The 20,622-nt window shown below is 33.8% G+C and overlaps 1 protein-coding gene and 2 pseudogenes across 11 annotated transcripts in view; all 3 read right to left on the bottom strand.

The window, feature by feature from the left end:
• NSD3 (nuclear receptor binding SET domain protein 3) overlaps positions 1–20,622 on the bottom strand; it is a 93,169-nt gene that overhangs the window by 28,462 nt on the left and 44,085 nt on the right. For 10 of the 11 annotated variants that reach the window (XM_025049971.1, XM_015592875.2, XM_015592874.2 and 7 more), the window contains 7 exons: positions 19,585–20,100; positions 17,789–17,915; positions 13,979–14,079; positions 11,862–11,907; positions 8,841–8,971; positions 8,345–8,473; positions 7,599–7,725 (listed from right to left, as the gene is read on the bottom strand). In XM_025049971.1, coding sequence (XP_024905739.1) covers positions 7,599–7,725; positions 8,345–8,473; positions 8,841–8,971; positions 11,862–11,907; positions 13,979–14,079; positions 17,789–17,915; positions 19,585–20,100 — 1,177 coding nt within the window. Of the gene's footprint in view, positions 1–7,598; positions 7,726–8,344; positions 8,474–8,840; positions 8,972–9,337; positions 10,968–11,861; positions 11,908–13,978; positions 14,080–17,788; positions 17,916–19,584; positions 20,101–20,622 lie in introns of those variants that run through there. The other variant, XM_025049976.1, reaches the window with a different exon arrangement.
• Positions 3,454–4,821, bottom strand: LOC112483339 (annotated as a pseudogene).
• LOC112483352 lies at positions 5,135–5,253 on the bottom strand (annotated as a pseudogene).

Raw genomic sequence — 20,622 nt, 5'->3', positions numbered from 1 at the left:
TATAATAATAGATTTGCTATAGTAATTGATAACTAATTTAGAGATAGACTAAAAATCATTTAGATCTCCACTTCTCATTGTATACTAAACTTATTTCCATAGAAAACCCAGAACAAAATTTTTCAATATCTGGGAGCTTAGAGCATCAAGGTCTTCCCAACACAAATAAATTTTAAAAAACTACCACAGAAAAGACAGATTCCATTAGGTAATCACTTACAATTTCCATATATAAAACAGGGATAAGAAGAAAACTCATAATCCTAATTTTAAAAATGCAGAAAATTACAGCAAGACCTCTTATTCAAACTGTAGAAAATCAAGGGCAAAGAGAAAATATTAAAATTAGCCACAGAAAAGACAATTATCTTCAAAGAAGCAACAGTAAGACTGAAAGCTGACACAGAGAAAAATGAAAGCCATAAAATAATGGGATGCTATTTTCAAAGGGCTAAAAGAAAAATTGTTACCAAGCCAGAATTCTATACCCAGTGAAGGCACTCTTCAAGAATGACGTAAAATCTATATACATTGGAGAGGATTAAGAAAACCAAAAGTTGGTTCTTTGAAAATACTTTTAAACTGATATCCCTGGCAAGAGTGACTAATTAAAATAAGGGGAAAAAAGCAGCAATATATATTAACAATATCAGAAATGGAAAATGATATATCACTACAAATCCTACAAACCTAAAGAGATAAATGGAGATCACTATGTTTTTGCCAATAAATTTGAAAATTTAGATGAACAGATTCCTAGAAAAATAAAATTTACCAAAACAAGCACAAAAATATATAGAAAATATGATTAGTTACATAAAGAAATTGAAACTATAATTAAAAACTTTCTAACAAAGAAAAATTTAAATCTAGATGGCTCCACTGGTCAATCTGCCAAATATTTGAAGAAAAAAATAATGCCCATCAGAATAGAAAAAAGAAGGAACAAGTAAAAGACAACTAGATGTGGAAAAATATATTCAACAGAGATGACAAAGGATTGTTTTGTCACATAAAGAGTTCAAATATAGAGAAAATACATGCAATGTATATAAGCAAAGATAGCTAAACAAGACTTATAAAGACTATAAATCAATATAGAAACAAAATAGACTAATAAGTGGGCAAAGGATATGAACTATTTAAAGCAGAAAGACAGCCAAAAAACATTAAAAAATGTTCAATTTCAGTAGTAAGGAGATAAATGCTAATTAAAACTCCAAGTAACATTTTAAAACTTCATCAAATAGGAAAAAACTTTAAAAGTTTGATAATACTAATTGTTGATGAGGATGCAGGGAAACAGGTACTTTTATATACTGCTGTTAGGAGTTTATGTTGGAACTACCTTAGAAGGAAACAAGGTAGTATCCATTTTTTTTCAAAGTACATTCTCTTTCTGCAGCCTAGAAATTCTTCTTGCTATTTACATTAGTGTATGTAGACTTGTATATATAAAAAGATGTTGACTGAAGCATTGTTTGTAACTGCAAACAACTTAAAGCAATTCAAATGTCCATCAATAGAGGACTAGTTAAATAAACTATTGATATAGTTATACTGTGGAACACTGCAGCAATTAAATAGAATGCATTTGTATTGACGTAAAAAAGTTCAAAGATAGTGAAAAAAGCAAGCTGCAGAACAATAGTGTAATACATTTTTATTATAACACACACAAAAATGTTACACACTTACACATATGCATACACGCACACGTGGACACACATACAGAAAAAGGCTTACAGGTCTAAACACCAAACTAATAATAATAATGGTTACCTCTGGGGAGACCTAGAATTAAGTAAGGCCTAGGATTAAGAGTGATGATCTAGGAGAGACTTCAGCTTGAGCTTTATTTTCATAACACGGCAATGATGTATTACTTGTGTATTTAATTAGCTGTAAATCTAAAATACTAACAAATAATCACACGTTTGACACTGCAATACATAAATGGACAAGACACACGAACAGGTCACTTACAAGACTGTCAATAAAGATACAGAAAAAAATGTTTAGTTGTAATCAAAGAACTGCAAATTATAACCATGTTTTTGTTATTTATTTGTTTTGTTATTCTTTGAAGGTCTTTTCTGTGGGTAATTTCCTCTTTAACTTTCTACAGTTTGAAGAAGACATCTAGTTAATTATTTTTCTTCCTTTTTTAATTAGGATTATGTTTTAATTTTTGTCTGTTTTACATGTGGAAATTATAAGTGATTATTGGCCATTGGGCTATCACCTTTTGGGAAGTATTCAAGATTTTCTCCATTTTTCTTATAATGCTATAAAAAATCTGAAGAAAAAAATACAAGGAATAGCTTTTTTGATTTTTTTAAAGAAAGTTAGATTTAGTTTTAGAAGTACTTAACCTTTACAAATTGGCTGAACTACAAAATTCTTTAAAATTAATACTTAAAACTGATTTTCAAATGTTTTTCAAATTTTTTTTATCGGTTTTGTTGTAGAAATAAAATATAGTACAGCGGGGTTTTTGTTGTACTGTTGCATATATATCAAATTATATTTTAACATGTATGCATATGAAAGCAATAGTATTGTTTTTAAAATAACTTAAATTTTTTTTAAAATTAAAAGAAAATTCTTTTCAAGGTTAAGAGGTTTGACTTCAGTTTTGCCTAATGCATAAACTGCTCTATGTAAAAATGAAATAGGTAGGCTTTCATTTGCAAAGTGATCAAAATAAGCAAAATAGAAATGAAAATTATTTTAACTAGTGATACTATTATACTAATAGAGAGCTGAACTATCAAACTCCTTTAAGACATGCTTAGAGCTCTAGCCGGTGAATACTTCCAATATCCTTCCTTCCGCTAGGGCTTCGTCTTCACTTAGAGCAAGTAATAAATAAAATAGTCTGTTACACATTTTTTTCAAAGGGGCAAATGAAAATGCTTTCTTTCCAGAAATTGCATTTGTCTTAAACAACAGAAAGAAGTGGTATTATAAGAACTTATTAGACATGTATCCTGTAATACTGTTTATATGTAAAGTGTTGATCTCTTGATAAAAAAAGTTGCTAAATCACCTTAATCAGTGGTTTAAAGAATCTGAATTTTCACTCCTAATATGTTGGAAGTATACCAAATTGGTATCAAACTAATTTTCATGTGATAATAAGTAAATCAAAAGCAATTTAAAAAATAATGAAAAAGTACAGTTGACCCTTAAATGACACAGGGGTTAGGGGCACTGATCCCCCGTGTAGTCAAAATTTCACCTCTAACTTTTGACTCCCCCAAAATTGAACTACTAATAGCCTACTGTTGACTGGAAACCATACCAATAACATAAACAGTTGGTTAACATATATTCTGTATATTGTATGTATTATATTCTATATTTTTACAATAAAGCTAGAGAAAATGTTAAGAAAATATAAGAGAAAATATATTTACAGTACTATATTTATTGATACTGTAAGTTTAAGTCATCTGTTTACAAGATGAATTGTCTGTCAATATCTATGTCGATATGGTCTTATATGATACAAAACACTACATGTTATACACGTTACTAACACTAGACATCAAAAATGAAAAGATGTAAAAAAGAAGTTCATATTTATTTATAGGTGTAATGATTCATACACTGATACTGAAGCAGCAGTAATGTGATTGCTTTATGGTAACTCCCATTCCTCTCTCTCACCCAACCCTTGGTAACAACTGTTCTACTTTGTGTCTTTATGAATTTGACTACTCTAGGTAACTCATTTAAGTGGAATCATGCAATATTTGTCCTTGTAACTGGGTTATTTAACTCAGCATGATGTCCTCAAAGTTCATCCATGTTGTAGCATGTATCAGTATTTATTTCATTTCTTTTTAAAGCTGAATAATATTCCATTGGATGTACATACAATATTTTTTTAATATATATAGAAGAATATTTTAATTCTTGTCTGTAGAAACTACAAAGACTATACATGATTTGGAAATGCGACGGCACCAAACACTGGTCAAAAAAGAATTGCCCACTTTATGCCTTCTCCTTCATCTGGTCTCTCAGAAATATAATGTTATCAGCTATGATTGTTGTTGCTTGTTGCCTCATGTTATTTTTGTCTGTGTATTCGCCATAGTCTACTTTCCCTTTCACATAAATTCGAGGCCCCTTTTTCACATACTGATATGCCACATCTCTGAGGCCTGGTTGGAATACTGAAATTCTGTGTCACGTTGTCTTTTGACTGACATCGCCCATTTGGTAAGCTTCATTTTCTCCGGATTTCCCTATCTCATTTGTCACTAGAGAAAATATTGTGACTGGGTTTCTCCTTTCCACCTGTCTCATGACAGGGTCCTGACCCACTTGTATAAGTAGCTGCACACAATTCAGAAATCTTTTGAGAACCAAGCTGCTCACTATTTCAGACTCATGTCTTACAAATTGATGAAACACCTGTAATACAGGTCTTCGAAACATGGCTTCTGTTTTTCTTTTCTTACAATGTAATCTTTAGTCTTTTTACCTAGCACAGAACTCATGCTTTCCTCCCTCCCTTGCCAGATGCTCGAGCCATATAGCCCAGACCCAGGGGCTTTTTTATCTATCCATTCATCCACTGATGGACAGTTGGGTTGTTTCCATGTTTTTGGCTATTGTGAATAATGCTGCAATAGACATGGGTGTACAAATACCTGTTTTGAGTCCCTGCTTTCAATTCTTTTGGGTATATACCCAGAATTGGAATTGTTGAATTACACAGTAATTCTAGGTTTAATTTTTTTGAGGAACTGCCATACTGTTTTCCACAGCAGTTACACTATTTGACATTCCTATCAATAGTGTACAAGTGTTCTAAAGTTTCCATATCCTGGTGTGTGTGTGTGTGTGTGTGTGTGTGTGTGTGTGTGTGTGTGTGTTAATAGCTATTCTAATGGGTGTACAGTGGTATCTCATTGTGGTTTTGATTTGCATTTGCCTGATTACTAATTGTTGAACATCTTTTCACGTGCGTATTAGCCATTTGTATTTCTTCTTTGGAGAAATGTCAAGTCCTTTGCCCAATTTTTTTTTTTAGGCAAGGCAACCCTTGGTTGACCTCACAGATTGCAAGGAACTTGTCAGCTTACGATTCTTTATTTTTTTATTTTTATATTTTTTATGCCTACAGCACCTGGTCTTCCTAGGTGATCTTCCATCCAAGTACTAACCAGGCCAGATCCTGCTTAGCTTCCAAGATCAGACGGGATCGGGCTTGTTCAGGGTAGCATGGCCGTAGACCCTTTGCCCAATTTTGAATTGAGTTTGTTCTTCTGTTGAGTTGTAGGAATTCTTTATATATTTTGGATATTAATCCCTGTCAGATACGTTATTTGTAATTATTTTCTTCCATTTTGTGGACTGCATTTTCACTTAGTTGATAGTGTCATTTGGTAGACACAGTTTTTCATTTTGATAAAGCTTATTTTATCAATTTGTTTATTTTTTTGTTGTTGCTTGTGCCTTTGGTATCATATCCAGGCAATCACTGCCAAATTCAATGTCATGAAGCTTTACCCCTATATTTTCTTCTAAGAGTTTTATAGTTTTAGCTCTAATCCATTTTAAATTATTTTTTATAAATGGTGTTAGGTAAGGGTCCAATTTCATTCTTTTGCATGTGGATATTCAGTTTTCCCAGCACCATTTGTTGACAAGATTGTCCTTTCCTCAATGAATGGCCTTTAAACCTTTGTCAAGAAATCACTTCACCATATATGTGAATGTTTATTTCTGGACTCCCTATTTGATTCCATTGGTTTATATGTCTGTCTTTATGCCAGTATTACATTGTTTTAATTACTGTAGCTTTATAGTAAATTTTGAAATCAGGAAGTGTGAGTCCTCCAACTCTGTTCTACTGAATTGTTTTTAAAGGAAAGTTCCTTCTTAAATTTCTTAACAGATGTGTATCAAATTAGATTATATCTAACCTTTGTTGGCAAAAATTCTGCTGGATTCTAGAGTTAAGAGAGAAGCCTTAAAAGAGTGTTTTAATGCTGAGCTATGTAGTCCTTCCTGTCTATAGTTTAAATCAGAGATCAAAAACAAGTGCTTAAAAGGGCTAGGAAAATTACATAAATGACTAGAGTGACAGAGTTTTAGAAAAAGGGAATGGTAGAGAATGTGAGGAACCAGTAGTACATGCCTGATTCATGTTCACACATTCAAAACACATCTTAAGGGCCAAATAAAACAATGTGTAGATAATGTGACCCTGAGACTGCCAGTTGGCAAACCATTCAAAAGTTTTACTGCAGAGTCTAAATGTGGTGAATAAACTGATATTTTATATAGGGAAAAATATGTTATATATTCAAAACAGTTTCTATGGCTTAATATGTGCATGTGTTATGTATGTGAGAGAAGACTGAGTGTGTGTGTTAGCATACATGATATATGTTCTTCGTCCTACTTAGGATGATAGAAGGTGAATGTAGAGAGCAAAGATTCTGGGGTCAAGCTGCCTCCTGGGTTTAAATTCCAGTTTCATCTTATTCTGTTTTTGTGACTTTGGGCAAGGTACTAAACTAAGCCCTCTAATCTTTACTTTCGCTTTCTACAAAGTGAAAATAATATCTATCTCATTACATTATGAGAATCAAATGAGATAATAGGATAAACTGCTTGGTACTAACAGCACCTGGCCTTTAGTAAGTTCAGAAAAATAAAATACCATAAATGTATTGGAATTTAGAATATGTAAATGATTTTAGGAGGTACATAATCAAATAAAAAGGATAAAATAAATGTATGAGAATCCAAATAAAGGAGGCAAAGGAGTAGGTAAATTATTAATAAAGTGTCAAGAGTAAGATTAGCATATCATATATACTTGATATCCAACTGGCTCATAGTTTCTCATAGCAAAAACAAAACAAAAACATACAGACATGGTTCCTAGAAGCACTAACATGCCATTTCCAGTTGACTTTTCACTTGCCTTATTACAGATTAAACAACTCTACCTCCTGCTTTCCATTATTTTACTTAGAATCATGGCTACACACAGAACATAAACTTGCATACTTCTTTATAAATTACTTTGATAGGTGGTAGTCTATACAGGAGAGGGGTAAAAAATTAATAGTGAATCCAAAACTTGTATGTTTAAAAAACAATTTTCAAGCTGAAACTTATTGGATTTCATTAACCAATGCCACCATAAAAAACAAACAATTTTCAGTAGCTCCATCTTTCCACTAAAAAGTACCATCACCATGGTTATAGTTTGTGACTGACACTTGTTCCAGTCTATTAAAGTCAAGGACTTTAAACCAATTTCTTGAACACAAAAATCTCAACCCCATCTGAAAAATAATTCACTCCACATACTTTCTATAGCTCTTTAGATAAATACAAATACATCTCAATGATTTAATAGATTTTTATGATTAAGTCACTGATAATAAAAAATTTCCTTAGGAAGCCTAATCACTGAATGGTCTTAATTTGTTGAAATACCTATGGAGAGGAAGTTAAGTGCTATATAAAAGTGGTAAGAAAATTAGATATCATGGGAGATGCTGGCCTTGCATATTCCTTCCTATCCATCTTTTCATAGCTATCAACAGAAGTAAGCTTACCAGTTTTACATTCCATGCAGATGAACTTTCCATCAGGGAGTGATGTCAACCCCAAGCACTCCAGGTGAAAGTGTTTGTAGCACTCTCCCTCACAAGGAATCAGAGAGTCACCAGAGCTTTCACAGATCTGTAATATGGCAAAAAGCAGTGATTCTCAAACTTCAGCAAGGCATCAGAATCACCTGGAGGGTCTGTTAAGACACAGATCGTAGGGTCCCTCTCCTACAGTTTCTGATTCAGTAGGCCTGGGGTGGGGCCTGAGAATTTGCATTTCCAACAAATACCCTGACAATACTGATGCTGCTTGTCCTTGGTCCTCATGGTAAAAACCAATGGACTAGACAATTATTTCCAGACCCATTATGGTATAAAGTTTAAAAGTCATACTTGATCTTTATTGATTCCTTCTTTGGAATCTGCATAATTGAACTTTTCTTCACAGGGCAAAGAAGTATTTTTCAAAAAGGGTAAATATACCTTAAAAGAAATACTAATTTAAGTTTATTAAAATGTTTTTGAAATCGGTCATTTGCCATTTACTTCCAATCCATAAGTTTCACAATGAAGATTGACACTTGCATGTGAATAATAAGAATTCCAACTCAGAAAGAGCCAGAAAAGGCTTTTAGAGCTGTAGCTTTAAAGTAATATAATTTAGATAGATACTACCCTCTCCAACAAGAGGTAAGTATATTATTGACAAAATAGCAATTTTTTTCAAGGTATAGGATAAGTCGCTTGCCTACCTGACATACAGTGTCCTTCTTACTCATTCCAAAGCCTCTTCTTGACAAACTTGAATCCACAGACTGCACATCGGAAATGTCTGCATCTGCAGTAGCTGACGGGCTATCTACTTGCTTTCCAAAGCCTACCTACATGAAAAACATAGCACATTTTTAAGGAAAAAAAAAATTTCCTCAAAGTGCAATGAAAATCCTAGTAACAGTTGCTCATATAAACCTTCATACAACCTCTTTTTTATTCTATCTTTCTAAAACACTAGATACTATATATCTGGTGTTTAAGAGAAGCTAGTTAAAATTAAAAAACTTTCTGTTATGTAAGGATCAGTGCAGGCTTAAAATTAAGACACTCATAATTACAAAATAACCAAGATGATTTACTTTGAATATTTTTTAAAATTCCCATTTTCCTCAAATAAGTAAGGCAAAGCAATATGTTAGTTGGTTTTGCGAAGCAAAAAAAGAGCACTGTGCTCAGACCCTTGAACATATTTACCTGCAGGTCACTCAGGCCTCTAGAATCGGAGTCAGATGTGTCTCTGTATGCTGAACTAGTCATTTCTACATCAGTTGAGGCGCGACTCCTTTTCTTTAGAGGTTTACAGGAATCTGAAATCTCGCTGGCACCTTAATACAATACACCGAAATTAATCCTAAAATAGTGCTTTAAGTTTGTTGTTTTATTTTTGTGGGAGAATATTTTTCCCCAAACTCGTCTGTAGTGTGAAAAAAGCACAACTCTTTTTGTAACACTGAAGTCACGAGTCGAAACTTCATAAGCTTCTGACCTTCCTGATAGTGATTTAATTTACAACTGCTCTATTAAAACATTTAACTCAGTGCTCCTGCTCTAAAGCTATTTTCAGTCAACAGAGCCCAAGCTCCAACCTAAAAAACAATTCTATCAAAACTATAGGATAGCTGATTTATTTGGAGCAATCCGAAGAACCATTCAATTTGGAGGGGGGAAGACATAAAACCCAACACACTGTGTAGCTTACAAATATGGTTGCAGAGACATCTCCATCTTGTTTTTATTAGGGATGTGACAAATCTTTGATTTGTATTCGATTCGTACACGGATAGTGCCATTTTCCCCCGAATTTTGAAATTTAGTTGATTATTGCCCCCCAAATAAATTTTGGATGTTCATAATTGTTCATTTGAGACTTCCTTGGTGAAGTGTCATTTATTGTGACCATTAACAAGTGCTGCAGCACATCTACATATGTCATGCCATTTAGGAGGCACATTGCTGAGGGTTGTAAACAATCAATGTTCAAGTGCAGCCAAATCACGAAGAGCTGGATGAGAGGCCTCTATGTGGAATTTGTGCGGGAAGAAATAAATAAAAAAAAAAAAAAGGCAGAGAATAGTGTGGAATTTTTTTAAAATTGTGTGTAATACAAATCCAGCCAAAACAATAGTGCAAAAAGTTACAAAGCAACAATCTCTTGGGCTAACGCAGTATAGGCTATACAGAAACAGCCACGATGAAATGTGCAGATCAGGCACGGTGAATACCAAGGAACCAAGGAGACGGTTAATATTTCAACCCACAGTTTGTGTTTTGGATTTTTCCCCCAAAATTTCCATATAACAAACAGACATCTAGATCAGCCCAGCAAGCTATGGTGGAAGTGTGCAGTCCAGAAGAGACCATGGAGAAACAAGTCTCCTGAGGCCATGAAGATCCGCAACAGGCTGAGTGAGAGTAGCACTTGGTATATAGCCATGTTCTGTGGTGGAGGATGTGGGTCTCTTTAGACTGCTCAGATTACTGGAACCTCGTTATCACATCCCATTCTATCAGTTTTTCACTGAATGTTTCCTTACATCTATAAATGAGGGTGCCTGCCCGTGTTAACGCTGATTAAAAAACACAAGTACACAAATCTATCTCCTTCATTGCTGGTGTATGGACCCAGAACACCACCACAAAATATTTCCTTGGCCTAAAAGATCACTGGATTAACAAGGAGTTTTAACAGAGGAACAGGAGTGCTGTACTGAGAGGCTTTCGTAGGGAAACACAGGTACCGCCATTTCCGATGAGTTTCTTAAAATGCTAGAAAAATGACAGACTGCCAAAGACAGCTGCCATGCTGTTCTCCATGATAACGGCACTAATATTTAAAAAAAAAAAAAAAAAAAAGAGCTTTAAACGATTGTAATGTATACAGTTTGGGCTGTTTGGCAAAACCCTGCAGATGTGCATTAATGATGCTTTATTTAAAAACAAACAAAAAAAAAACCAAAAACAGTCCATGTTGAAATCGATCAGTGTAAGTTAAACGGTGGTTTTTAGGCTGGACCCATGATTTACGCTGTACCCATCCAGCTCAGACCAAAAAAAATCATTTGAATGTTAAAGCAATTGTTCAGAGTCTTGAAGAAGAAAACAGGCAGGAAAATGCCAATAATGATGATTGGCAAAATCAAAATTGAAAACAAAGAAACTGTTTATCAAGCCGCCGACAAAGAAATCTTGCATGGAGACTACAAGTCTGGAGTTTCTGGGATGAAATTGTACAGGAATCTCAGTCCACAGTTTCCTCAATCGCTGCGGAGACGGAGCTGTCACTGAATCTGACAGAGCCCTGCACTCCCCGGTCCGCCGACCCTGTGGAATGGTGGAAACACAACGCAATCAGGCCTCCTAATCTCCCAGCGATCGCGATGTCTTTTCTTGGAGCTCCGCCAAGCAGTGTTCCCTCCGAGAGGCTGTTCAGTTCTGCTGAGGATCTCCACGGAGACCATCGCTGCAGACTTCTCCCCGAGAATGCAGAGAGGCTGGTGTTTTTTTTTTTTAAAATAATGCAATTTGCCCAGAGTAAACTACAAGTATTAAATACAGTCTGAATGATCTCACCAAAAACGCACGAATCATGCTATGAAGTTTGACTACTACTGTAGTCAAATTGCACACAGAAAATACAGATATAAGTTTAAGGTTTCTTAAACTTTGTGCATATCTCAAATAGATTTGCATAAGGTCATCTAATAATGGCCATAAATATGCTATGAATCATTTTAATTTACAAAAAGATTTTACAGCACTGTAAAAATAAATGTGGAAAGATTTTTTTTCAATCATGTTGTCTTGTCTGATTTGTCATAGTCCATGTTTGACAAACATTAACAGCTACTATTCGGTATTCAGTCGAATACCAAAAAAAGTGGATTCGTCACATCCCTAGTTTATAAACCAGTGAAACCCCAGAATCTTATGAAGAAAAGTTGGAAACAGTATTAAGTCTACATGGTGTTCTCCAATTTACTAAAACAAATAAACTTTTCACATGGAAGTACAGAATAAGATCAACTCTAAAAGCCACACGTGCACGTACACGCACACACACACACACACACACACCAGAGAATACTTCAGTTTCACACAAATTGACTGAAGAGCAACAACAATGATTTACAGAGACAAACAAAAATACATGAAGTACAAAAATTCTTTAAAATTGGTTTTAATCAGGAAATGTAAAGCAACATTATAATAACTCACCTTTCTGTAATCCAGTCTTCACTGTAGCCTGTGGAACTGTTTCAACCTGTTTAGACAGAAAAATACAGCATTAACAAAGAACTTTTTTCACTTTTAATTAACAGAGGGGAAAAAAAATAGTACTTCCATCAATCTAATGATGAGTGATTAATGTATCTGAAATCTGAACTCAGTCCCATATTCTGGGTAAAGTTCTCTGTCTCCAAGTCAGGGAGGGTTTAAATCCTAGCTGCCTGTGCTGAATACAAAGTGACAACACACAGCCACATGCTTGCTATCAAAGACTTTTCCCACCATTCCCTTGGTAGATGAAGAGAACAAGAATGCTTTCCTCAGTGTCTGGGAGGCAAGAGAGGGGTTGTTTCTGCAACCAGCCCCAATGTTGCTATAAACCCCTCCCGCCCCAAAGACGTTAGGATAAATTTTTACTTACTATGATACTCAGGTTAATGTAACTCACGCCACTTTAAGACCCTTCCGCGCCTGCACTCACAGCTAAGTTGCTGGGAATCAGGACCCTCTCTGTAGAGAGTGCTACAGGGCTTCATACAGCTGGAAGCTCAATACTTTTGCTGCTAGTACAAACTTAAGAAAATAAGTTTGTGATATTGCAAAAGCACTTTCTTGAGTGTCTTATGAACAGTGTCTTGATCCTACATTAGGAGAGCGAGATCAGAAGTTATTCTGCCAATGTATATGTAAAACACGTGGTAATCTGAGGATTGAACCATTGGAATTAAAGAAAAGATTGTTTGGAGGAGTTCCTGTTTAAGCTATGAACTGAATTTTATGTATAAGATGTAGTGAAATATGCATGTTGAAACACATTTTGTAAATATTTAAGGATTGTTCTAAACTTTTTAAAAAAATTTTTTATTTTTTTTTACAACAGGTAAAAAAACATACAACAGAAGCGCTTTTATAAGATACAATTAGTAATACAAATATAAAATCTTCTAAACAATCACTGGTATTGTTCTACTACTAACTGTAACACAGTGGTATTAACAATTTGTCCCATTTTGCACTCATTCTGCTTATTAATTTTAAACTGACTAGTCACAGACTGAATTTGGGAACCAACTGGTAAAATCACAACTTCATTTTGGTAATGAATACTATAGATTTGCAAGAGCTTAGATTTTTTGGAATATAATTTCCTAAGTATGAAAGTTAATTATGATAAATGAATGATAAATTAGTATATTATTTAAATTTTAGTTAAATATTCCCAGGAAAATTGTTTTACATGCTTGATGATACCACAGAGCACCCACAAAGTCACCTTTTAAGTTTGGAAGTTTAAAATTATGAAATAAAAATAGAAAAGTTCACACTTTTCTATATTAAGTAGTTTAAAAAATACTTATTGGAACTAATACCATTCAGAATTCTTTTTAATAGCAGCTGCCTAGGCTGTTTAAAAAATTAAGAAAATTTCTGATTTTGAGTTTAAAAGGAGTATGATTTCTAAAAATTTCCTTGAAAAGGGAATTTAATACGACTATTACTATACTGATTACACTAGTTTAAAACCTCTCAGTCAAAATGCCCCACCCCCCTTTTTTTACTTAGTGTTTATCTGATAACCCAATAACAGGTGAGTGCCATTCCACTGGGAAAATAACATTCCAAAAAATCTGTGATATCAACAGAAAACCCAGATCATCTGATTATCTGTTTCTTAAATATAATTCTTATAGTTAATTTGATTTGTTTTAAAAATAAAAACAATACATACCAGCAGCTTAAACCAAAAATCAAAATTAAAAAAGGGGGGAGGGGACTCAATGATGGTTCCAAATAAAAATCATGAAAACATGAAATCATTTTGTTCATAACATAAATTTCAAAATAAATGTGAGGAATGCTTTAAGAGTCTTGCACCACTGGCTTCTCATCTCCTGAAGCCTGACTGTTTTCTATGAAAATGCCTGAAGCAGAATCACAGGATGGTTGGATTAGAATTGGGTATTGGAATTCACCAGGACAGAAGCATAGGATAGTCCAGAAAGGAAACCCAGTTTGGGGAATGTTTCTCTTTCTTTTAAGATACCAGTATAAACCACAACATTTACAAATACAATGTTTTAACTCTCTACATGTAGGAAGCCAACCTGCTCCTTTTTGATCTTCTTCTTTGGCACAACCTCAGTGGATTTCTCTGATTCGGAACGAGTTCTAATTGATCTTCTCTGTTGCTTTTTTTCTATTGCGCCTAAGAGATGATTTAAACAAACAAATGAATGAAAATTCATTCAAGGATGCCTTAACATTTATGTAATTAAGATTTGACCAAATCCTGTGCTTTTCTTATTACTTTTGGTCTTTTAACTATAAATCACTAAAAAGCTATTACATAATTGGGAGCACAAAAATTTTTATAGATCAAATTATAAAGACTGATAGGCTGAGACTGAGATTCATAAAGGACTCTAAATTATATAGATGAAAAGGAACTGCTTTTTTTAAAATTATGAAGTCAATCTCAAATAGCAGAGAATGGTTTTAAAGGCAAATAAACACATTTAGGTAACTATAATTGAGGGATGAAGAGATTGAGGGAATAGATGAAAACGACTATTTTCAGCTGACATTAGGAATTATTAGTTAAAAATTTAATCAGTACTATATATTTTGCATTTTAACAAATGAATTAAATTAATTCTATGTGTAAAATGCTTAACAGTGCTTGCTGCACTTATACAAGTTTTGTTATTGTTCTATTATTAATGACAAAAAGGAAAAAGGCAGGAAAGACAAAAACGTTGACAAAAACTGAATCACTAAATTGTATCAAGGAATTTGCTATACTTTAGAAATAATTAGTCATGGAAAACTAGTTGAAACAAATTATCAAGCTTTTCATGTTAAACAGTAAAACAAGAAACTATTAAGATTTTTAAGCAGTAAAACTTTTTGAAAGTAAACAGAAGAAAACTCATGGACCCCAATTTGGAAAGGATAAAACTTAGATTGAAGACCACAACTTGAAAAAACACTAAGTCAGGAATGATTTCATTCTGTGACCCTGAAAAGGAATGATACCTTCAGTGTAGCTATTATCCATCTTTTCAGTGCTTAGACCACCTAAATGGTCCTTCCTAGATAATAATCACCTTTCACTTGTCATAGGAGAAAGCTGCTAAGACCTCCTATAAAATCAGGCAGAAGCTACTTCAATAAAGCCTTCAGAGCTCCTATATATTATTATTTGCTTTTATTGTTCTTGTCTATGTGTAAATGGCTTCCCTCACCTTAGTTCAAGGCCAAAACAAAGGATTCCATTACTTTTGTTTTGGGGAAGGAGTAGGTAGTTAGATAGTAACATATTGTTTCTGAGCTGTAGTTAATTGATTTCTAGCAGGGAAGTCACAAATGAAGGTGCTAGCTCCTTCTTTTACTTACTCTTCTCCTTACACTTATGAAAATTTTTACCAATAGACACCCTACTCCCAGAGACACCTGACTATCCCAGAGATCGATAGTTTGGTATGATCATCAATATTCAAGTACCTACCAGGGCAGAACAAAATGAAAATAGAACTGCTTAAAACAAACAAAAAATCTTTATTTGTTATGAGGATGACTACGTAATTGTTCCATCAAGTACAGATAATATTTGATCCACTGTCTTACATAGAATAAGGCAACATGACTTCTTAAAATTATTCTAAAAGCTATCAGAAGAACACATAAATTCTACTAAATTTACAACCACTAAAAGCTATTACATTTATGTTCTAAGAAAGAAGAGGTAAGCATCTCTAGATTTAAAAAATAGCTTAGAAATTTAGTATAAATGCAAATACAATTCTGTAAACCATAAAAATGTAAGAGTGCCACACAGTCTTTGTATCCCTAAGTTTACTAGGAATAGGCTCAAGAATTCCCCTTAAGAAGTTAACACCAACTAAGATAATGATGTAATTAGTTTCTGAAGGGAGATCAAATCTCTTTTCCGACTTTTCAAATACAGACATACCTCAGAGATATTGCGGTTCAGTTCCAGACCACCACAATAAAGTGAGTATCGTAATAAAGTAAGTAATCTTTTTGCTGGTGGAGAATCTCAACTTCAATTTGGAAAAAAAAGCAACATCTGTGAAAGTGCAATAAAACGAGGTATGCCTGTACTGAAGTTATTTTCACAACGAGCAAAATGGTCATTTAAAACAAAATATGCTTATCAGCCACAGCTGGTAACCAAATTTAAACCAAGGTCAAAGGTTTGGAACACCCATCCCCATATTAAGAGTCTAACATTAATTTACAACCTAATTATATGTGCCTGCCTAAGGAAGGAACTGAGCTTTGTCCAGTTGTAAAAAATTGTAACCTTGCTCTTTAAAAAGTAAAGAAAAAATAATTCATAGCAGAACTTAAGTCTTACAATGAAAAGACTACATGAAAATAAAATATTCAGTAGCTGAGGGGAAGGAAATAACCAGCTCTATTAAAAATAAAAGAATAATATTTAAGATCAATCTAATATTATATGAAGAATTTACTTTCTCCCTAATTAGGAGAATATAGATGTTTAAAGAAATATCCTCCTAGCTTATGTATCACATTTAAAATCAGATAAATTACCAAGAGTTTAGTGTAAAGATAACAAAACGGACATACCTGACTATGGAAAGCAGAGGCCAAAAGATTCTTTTAATATTCAAAGAAGGGAACAAAAATGTTCAATTATGGATAATGAATACAAAACCTCCTAAGTCCATCTATTCATTCCTTCAACATTATAATTTCGTTTTTTTTCATATGGTATTTTGAAATGATACAAGTTGCAAGTCTGATTCTGGACTTTGCTACTCCCTCCTTTAATGTGCTTCCCTTCTCAACTCAATTTTGATTTTGAATAAAGACATACTGTTTAATACGCCCCTCCATTATACTCCCCATCTCCTCTGCTACCACCTCTCCCTGTCCTGTGGCCCCATCCCTTTTTTTAAAAAAAGCTAGCCCCAGTTCTTTCCTGAACAATAATTAGATTTCAGAATAAGAATCTTATTCAAAATTTCCCTTACAAAAATATTTACTCCTTAGTGCCACTTGATTACAGGTTTGCCAGAGTTACTAATGATTCAAGATTACTACTTCGGGTCTTAAGACTTTAAATCCTTCTAGAAAATTATTTGGTCATTTCTTAGATTCCAAAAAAATTTTAGAAGAGCAAAGTGAAACAAACTTCTTTCCCCTAAATTAAGATTCCAAATGACCAAGCTAGTTTGATATCTAACTCTTTTCTTGATGGCTGTATGAAGCAGTGATACTGTTATATAAACCAAACGTACCAGACACTCAGTTAAACTATAAGATCCTTAGTAAGTCAGTCTCTTAATAAAAATTACTTTGACTATTCCAAAGGTATGATCTTACTGAATACAGGCATTTCTCTTATTAGCAAGAATAATAAGATTTTCAATTCATGGTATCTGTTCATCAGAGAACAGATTATAATAGGAGGGTTAGACCCTAGGCCTCTCAGCTACTAAGATCAAGCACAACTAAGAGTAACGAAAAGAGCATGGGCATTTGCCAAGTTGTTTCTAATAGGGGATAAAGAAGGAAACCGCAAGAATGTGTTAATAGTGTTGCAAATGTAAAGCTATTATTCTCATGCAAAGAGAGATAATCAAAAGGTACATCTAAGCTATGTGTAGATTTTATAACTATACTCTTTTAATTATGAAACACTATTATGTAAATTCCTATAGGAAGAATAACTGTTACTATGAATAAGCTCTCTAGCCCCTAAACCATTCTTTCCTATTGAAATAACTGCTTTTATAGTTTGATTTTTTAAAACATAATTTGATTTTGATAACTAAAAGTTTCTTAGGAACATAGCTACCATGTTATAGCAGAACAGAACTATAACCTCAAAATGGATCTTCATACGCCACATTTATACCTACCTGCAGAACCAGATGTTGCTTCAGGAGATGATATATTCTGAGTTGCCTTTTCATTTCTCTGGTTTGGTGTAGAAATTATAAGTCTGTCTTGTCCCCTCACACTTATTTCTGTTTTGTTACCAATTCCCTTCAAAATAATGCAAATGAAAAAAACAGGCTGATTACCAGGCAATGGTATCATTGGCTTATAAAGAAGTTTAAGTCTATAATTTGCTTGAATTTTATATGGTCTTGATTGCAGTTAATTATCTTAGCCATTATCAGAACAACTTTATTAAGTCATCAGGATATATTCCAAAATGTACAATGAGATTCTGCAGAAAAAAAAGTATTTGTCTAAGTCTAGATGATGAATATCACTAAAAAATGAATGTGTATCATGTAATTTTCTCTCAAAAAACAAAGCATTTTCTGGTCTGAATAGTCTCTCATTTTATTCATACCTCAGTAAAGGAACTCTAGTCATTTTCATTTGGTAAAGTACTCTACTACATAGATAAAAATGTCAACACATCCTGAAAGATAAAAACATCCATAGGTACAGAAATATGCCATTCATGGTGACCAAAATGTATACCCAATAAACAATTTGGAGCAGACAGAAAGCAGGTACAATTACAATTCTGTCTCATTTGAAGTATTTATAATGCAATGAAATAAAGTGACTTATAAAAGTATTTTTAAAGCCTTCATTTATAAAAGGTTGGTTTTATTTCAAATTTCATTTAAATAGTACTCTTTGAAGAGGGGATGACAAAAGTTTGATTTGTGCATCTAAAAGTAGGTAAAAACTAGCTCCAAGAATGGAGCCAATTTGCATTAAAAATGATATATTCATTTGCTATTTGAAGTTATCAGCAGAACCAAGTGGGGACTGTAACTAAAGTTTTTCCAAGTAGCTTAGTCTTAATGAAATCAGTTGAACCTATAGGCAGAAACAGGTTAAAAAAGGGCCCTTACACTTCTCTCTAGGAAAATATATTACTAATAAGGCACAGCTACATTTACATTTTAATGTGCACATGACAATGGTAGGAAATATATAATTCTTTAAAAGTACACGTCCATGAGGTACCACTAAATTGAATTCATAAGCCCACAATTGTGGTATTGGGTGGGGGCAAGAGGAGTAGTGAAGAAATCCACAGAATAAATATTATAAACATTATGAGAGTTCTAAAGTTTTCAAACTAAAAAATAAGTGCCCTAAATGGAGGCCAAGGGCTGGCTGACAGAGACGTTGTTTGAAAGGTTATTTTCACCCCATACCAAAGCTATCGCCACAGTTAACTGTTAAAGAACTAACACAGTTCTGGTATTTCTCTAAAATACATTAGCTATCCCAAGCCTACCTAAGCCTAACAAAATTTCTGATGCAACTAAACAGATCGGCAGGTATAATTACTACAATGGTTAATTCAGATAACTGACAAAAATGATTTAATAAGCACATTTTTCAACTAAGAAATACTAACTATACAAAATAGAAATAGGCAAAGTGCCCACTTTTTCCCCATGACTTTAGGGAGCTAGGTTCAATTTTGGCTGCACAGCTCAGGATTAATCTAGTACAGATGGGGCTATTACAAAAGAGAGGAAAAAAAGAAGGAAAACAAAGTCTTTTTGCCTGTCTATTTTTGCCCCATCTTAAACAGTAAACTGGCTGTATATTTCAAATGCGGTGGATAATAAGGGTATTTAAATTATGACCTTGTGTTTTTTTAAATGCCAAGGTTGACCACTTATTAAATATTGTTTCAAAAAAAAAAAAAAAAAACCATGAAAAAAGGAGGTACCTTCGTTGAATAAACAAATTGATCAATAAATTTCCCATCTCCTGTAGCATTCTGAAGAGCAAACACTTGTTCAATTTTCACAACTGGAGACATATTACACTTCTGCAAATCCAGGCTCCCTTTGTGCATTGTAATGGAAGCTGGTAAGGATTTCCTTGCTGCTGCTGTTTTCCAGGCGATTTTAACAGGAGGTGGTTCTTCCTCTTCAGCACTCGTGTGCCGCCTTTGGCTATGCCTCCGATTTTCAGTACTTGATAGTGAGGAGGCCACCTCACCTGCATTGGTCTGTTCTGTCTGAGTATTCAGCACTGATCTTGGTCTCCGGGTTTTTTTAACTTCAGTTTTGGAGGCAACGTTCTTTTTTGCTTGGGATAAAGCCTCTTCAGGCTGTTTATCAATATAGATAAAAGTATACTGTTCTATTCTTTCTTCTCGGGTCATTTTCAACGCTTTCTCGGCATGGGCAATGCCAATATCCCATTGAGCACGTTCTCTCTGTGGTCGAGGTTTCCGAATCTTTAAAAAGAGATACAGGCTTTATTGGACACACTTTAATCTAACAAGGACCTTTCAACAAATAGTATTTCCCATGTGAACCTGTCATCTTTCCAGGTATACATAAATATCTTCGAATTCTTCAGTCAAATAAATGAAATGTTTTAACTCCATAACTTTGATAAATCAGTATTACTATCAGATGACACGAAGGTCTACTCTTTAATACATCTTTTGTTGACCACTCTGCTGGACAAGTTCCTTAAAGAGGGAGTTGGCCTTCTCACGTCATATTCATAAAAAACTAGCAGTAATAAAGACAAAGAAAAGAAAGATTACAGAAATGATTGCTTTCAGCCGCCAGTAAAACACTAAGGTTAAGAATGATACCCTAAAGCTCCAGGGTGCTACAGAGATCACAAAGCTAACAATGTTTTCAGCATTGTTCTGCTAGTTTGTAGTATAATGCAAACAGGGGCAGAATTAAGAGAAAGGAGAGAGCCCTGAAGAACAAATATAAATTGACAAGACAAAGCAAAGCAG

The sequence above is a fragment of the Pteropus alecto genome, unplaced genomic scaffold, assembly GCF_000325575.1.
Source record: "Pteropus alecto unplaced genomic scaffold, ASM32557v1 scaffold24, whole genome shotgun sequence".
In the NCBI taxonomy this organism is placed as follows: domain Eukaryota; kingdom Metazoa; phylum Chordata; class Mammalia; order Chiroptera; family Pteropodidae; genus Pteropus; species Pteropus alecto.
The sequence above is the reverse complement of the archived record's forward strand: the minus strand, read 5'-3'. Positions and strand labels throughout refer to the sequence as shown.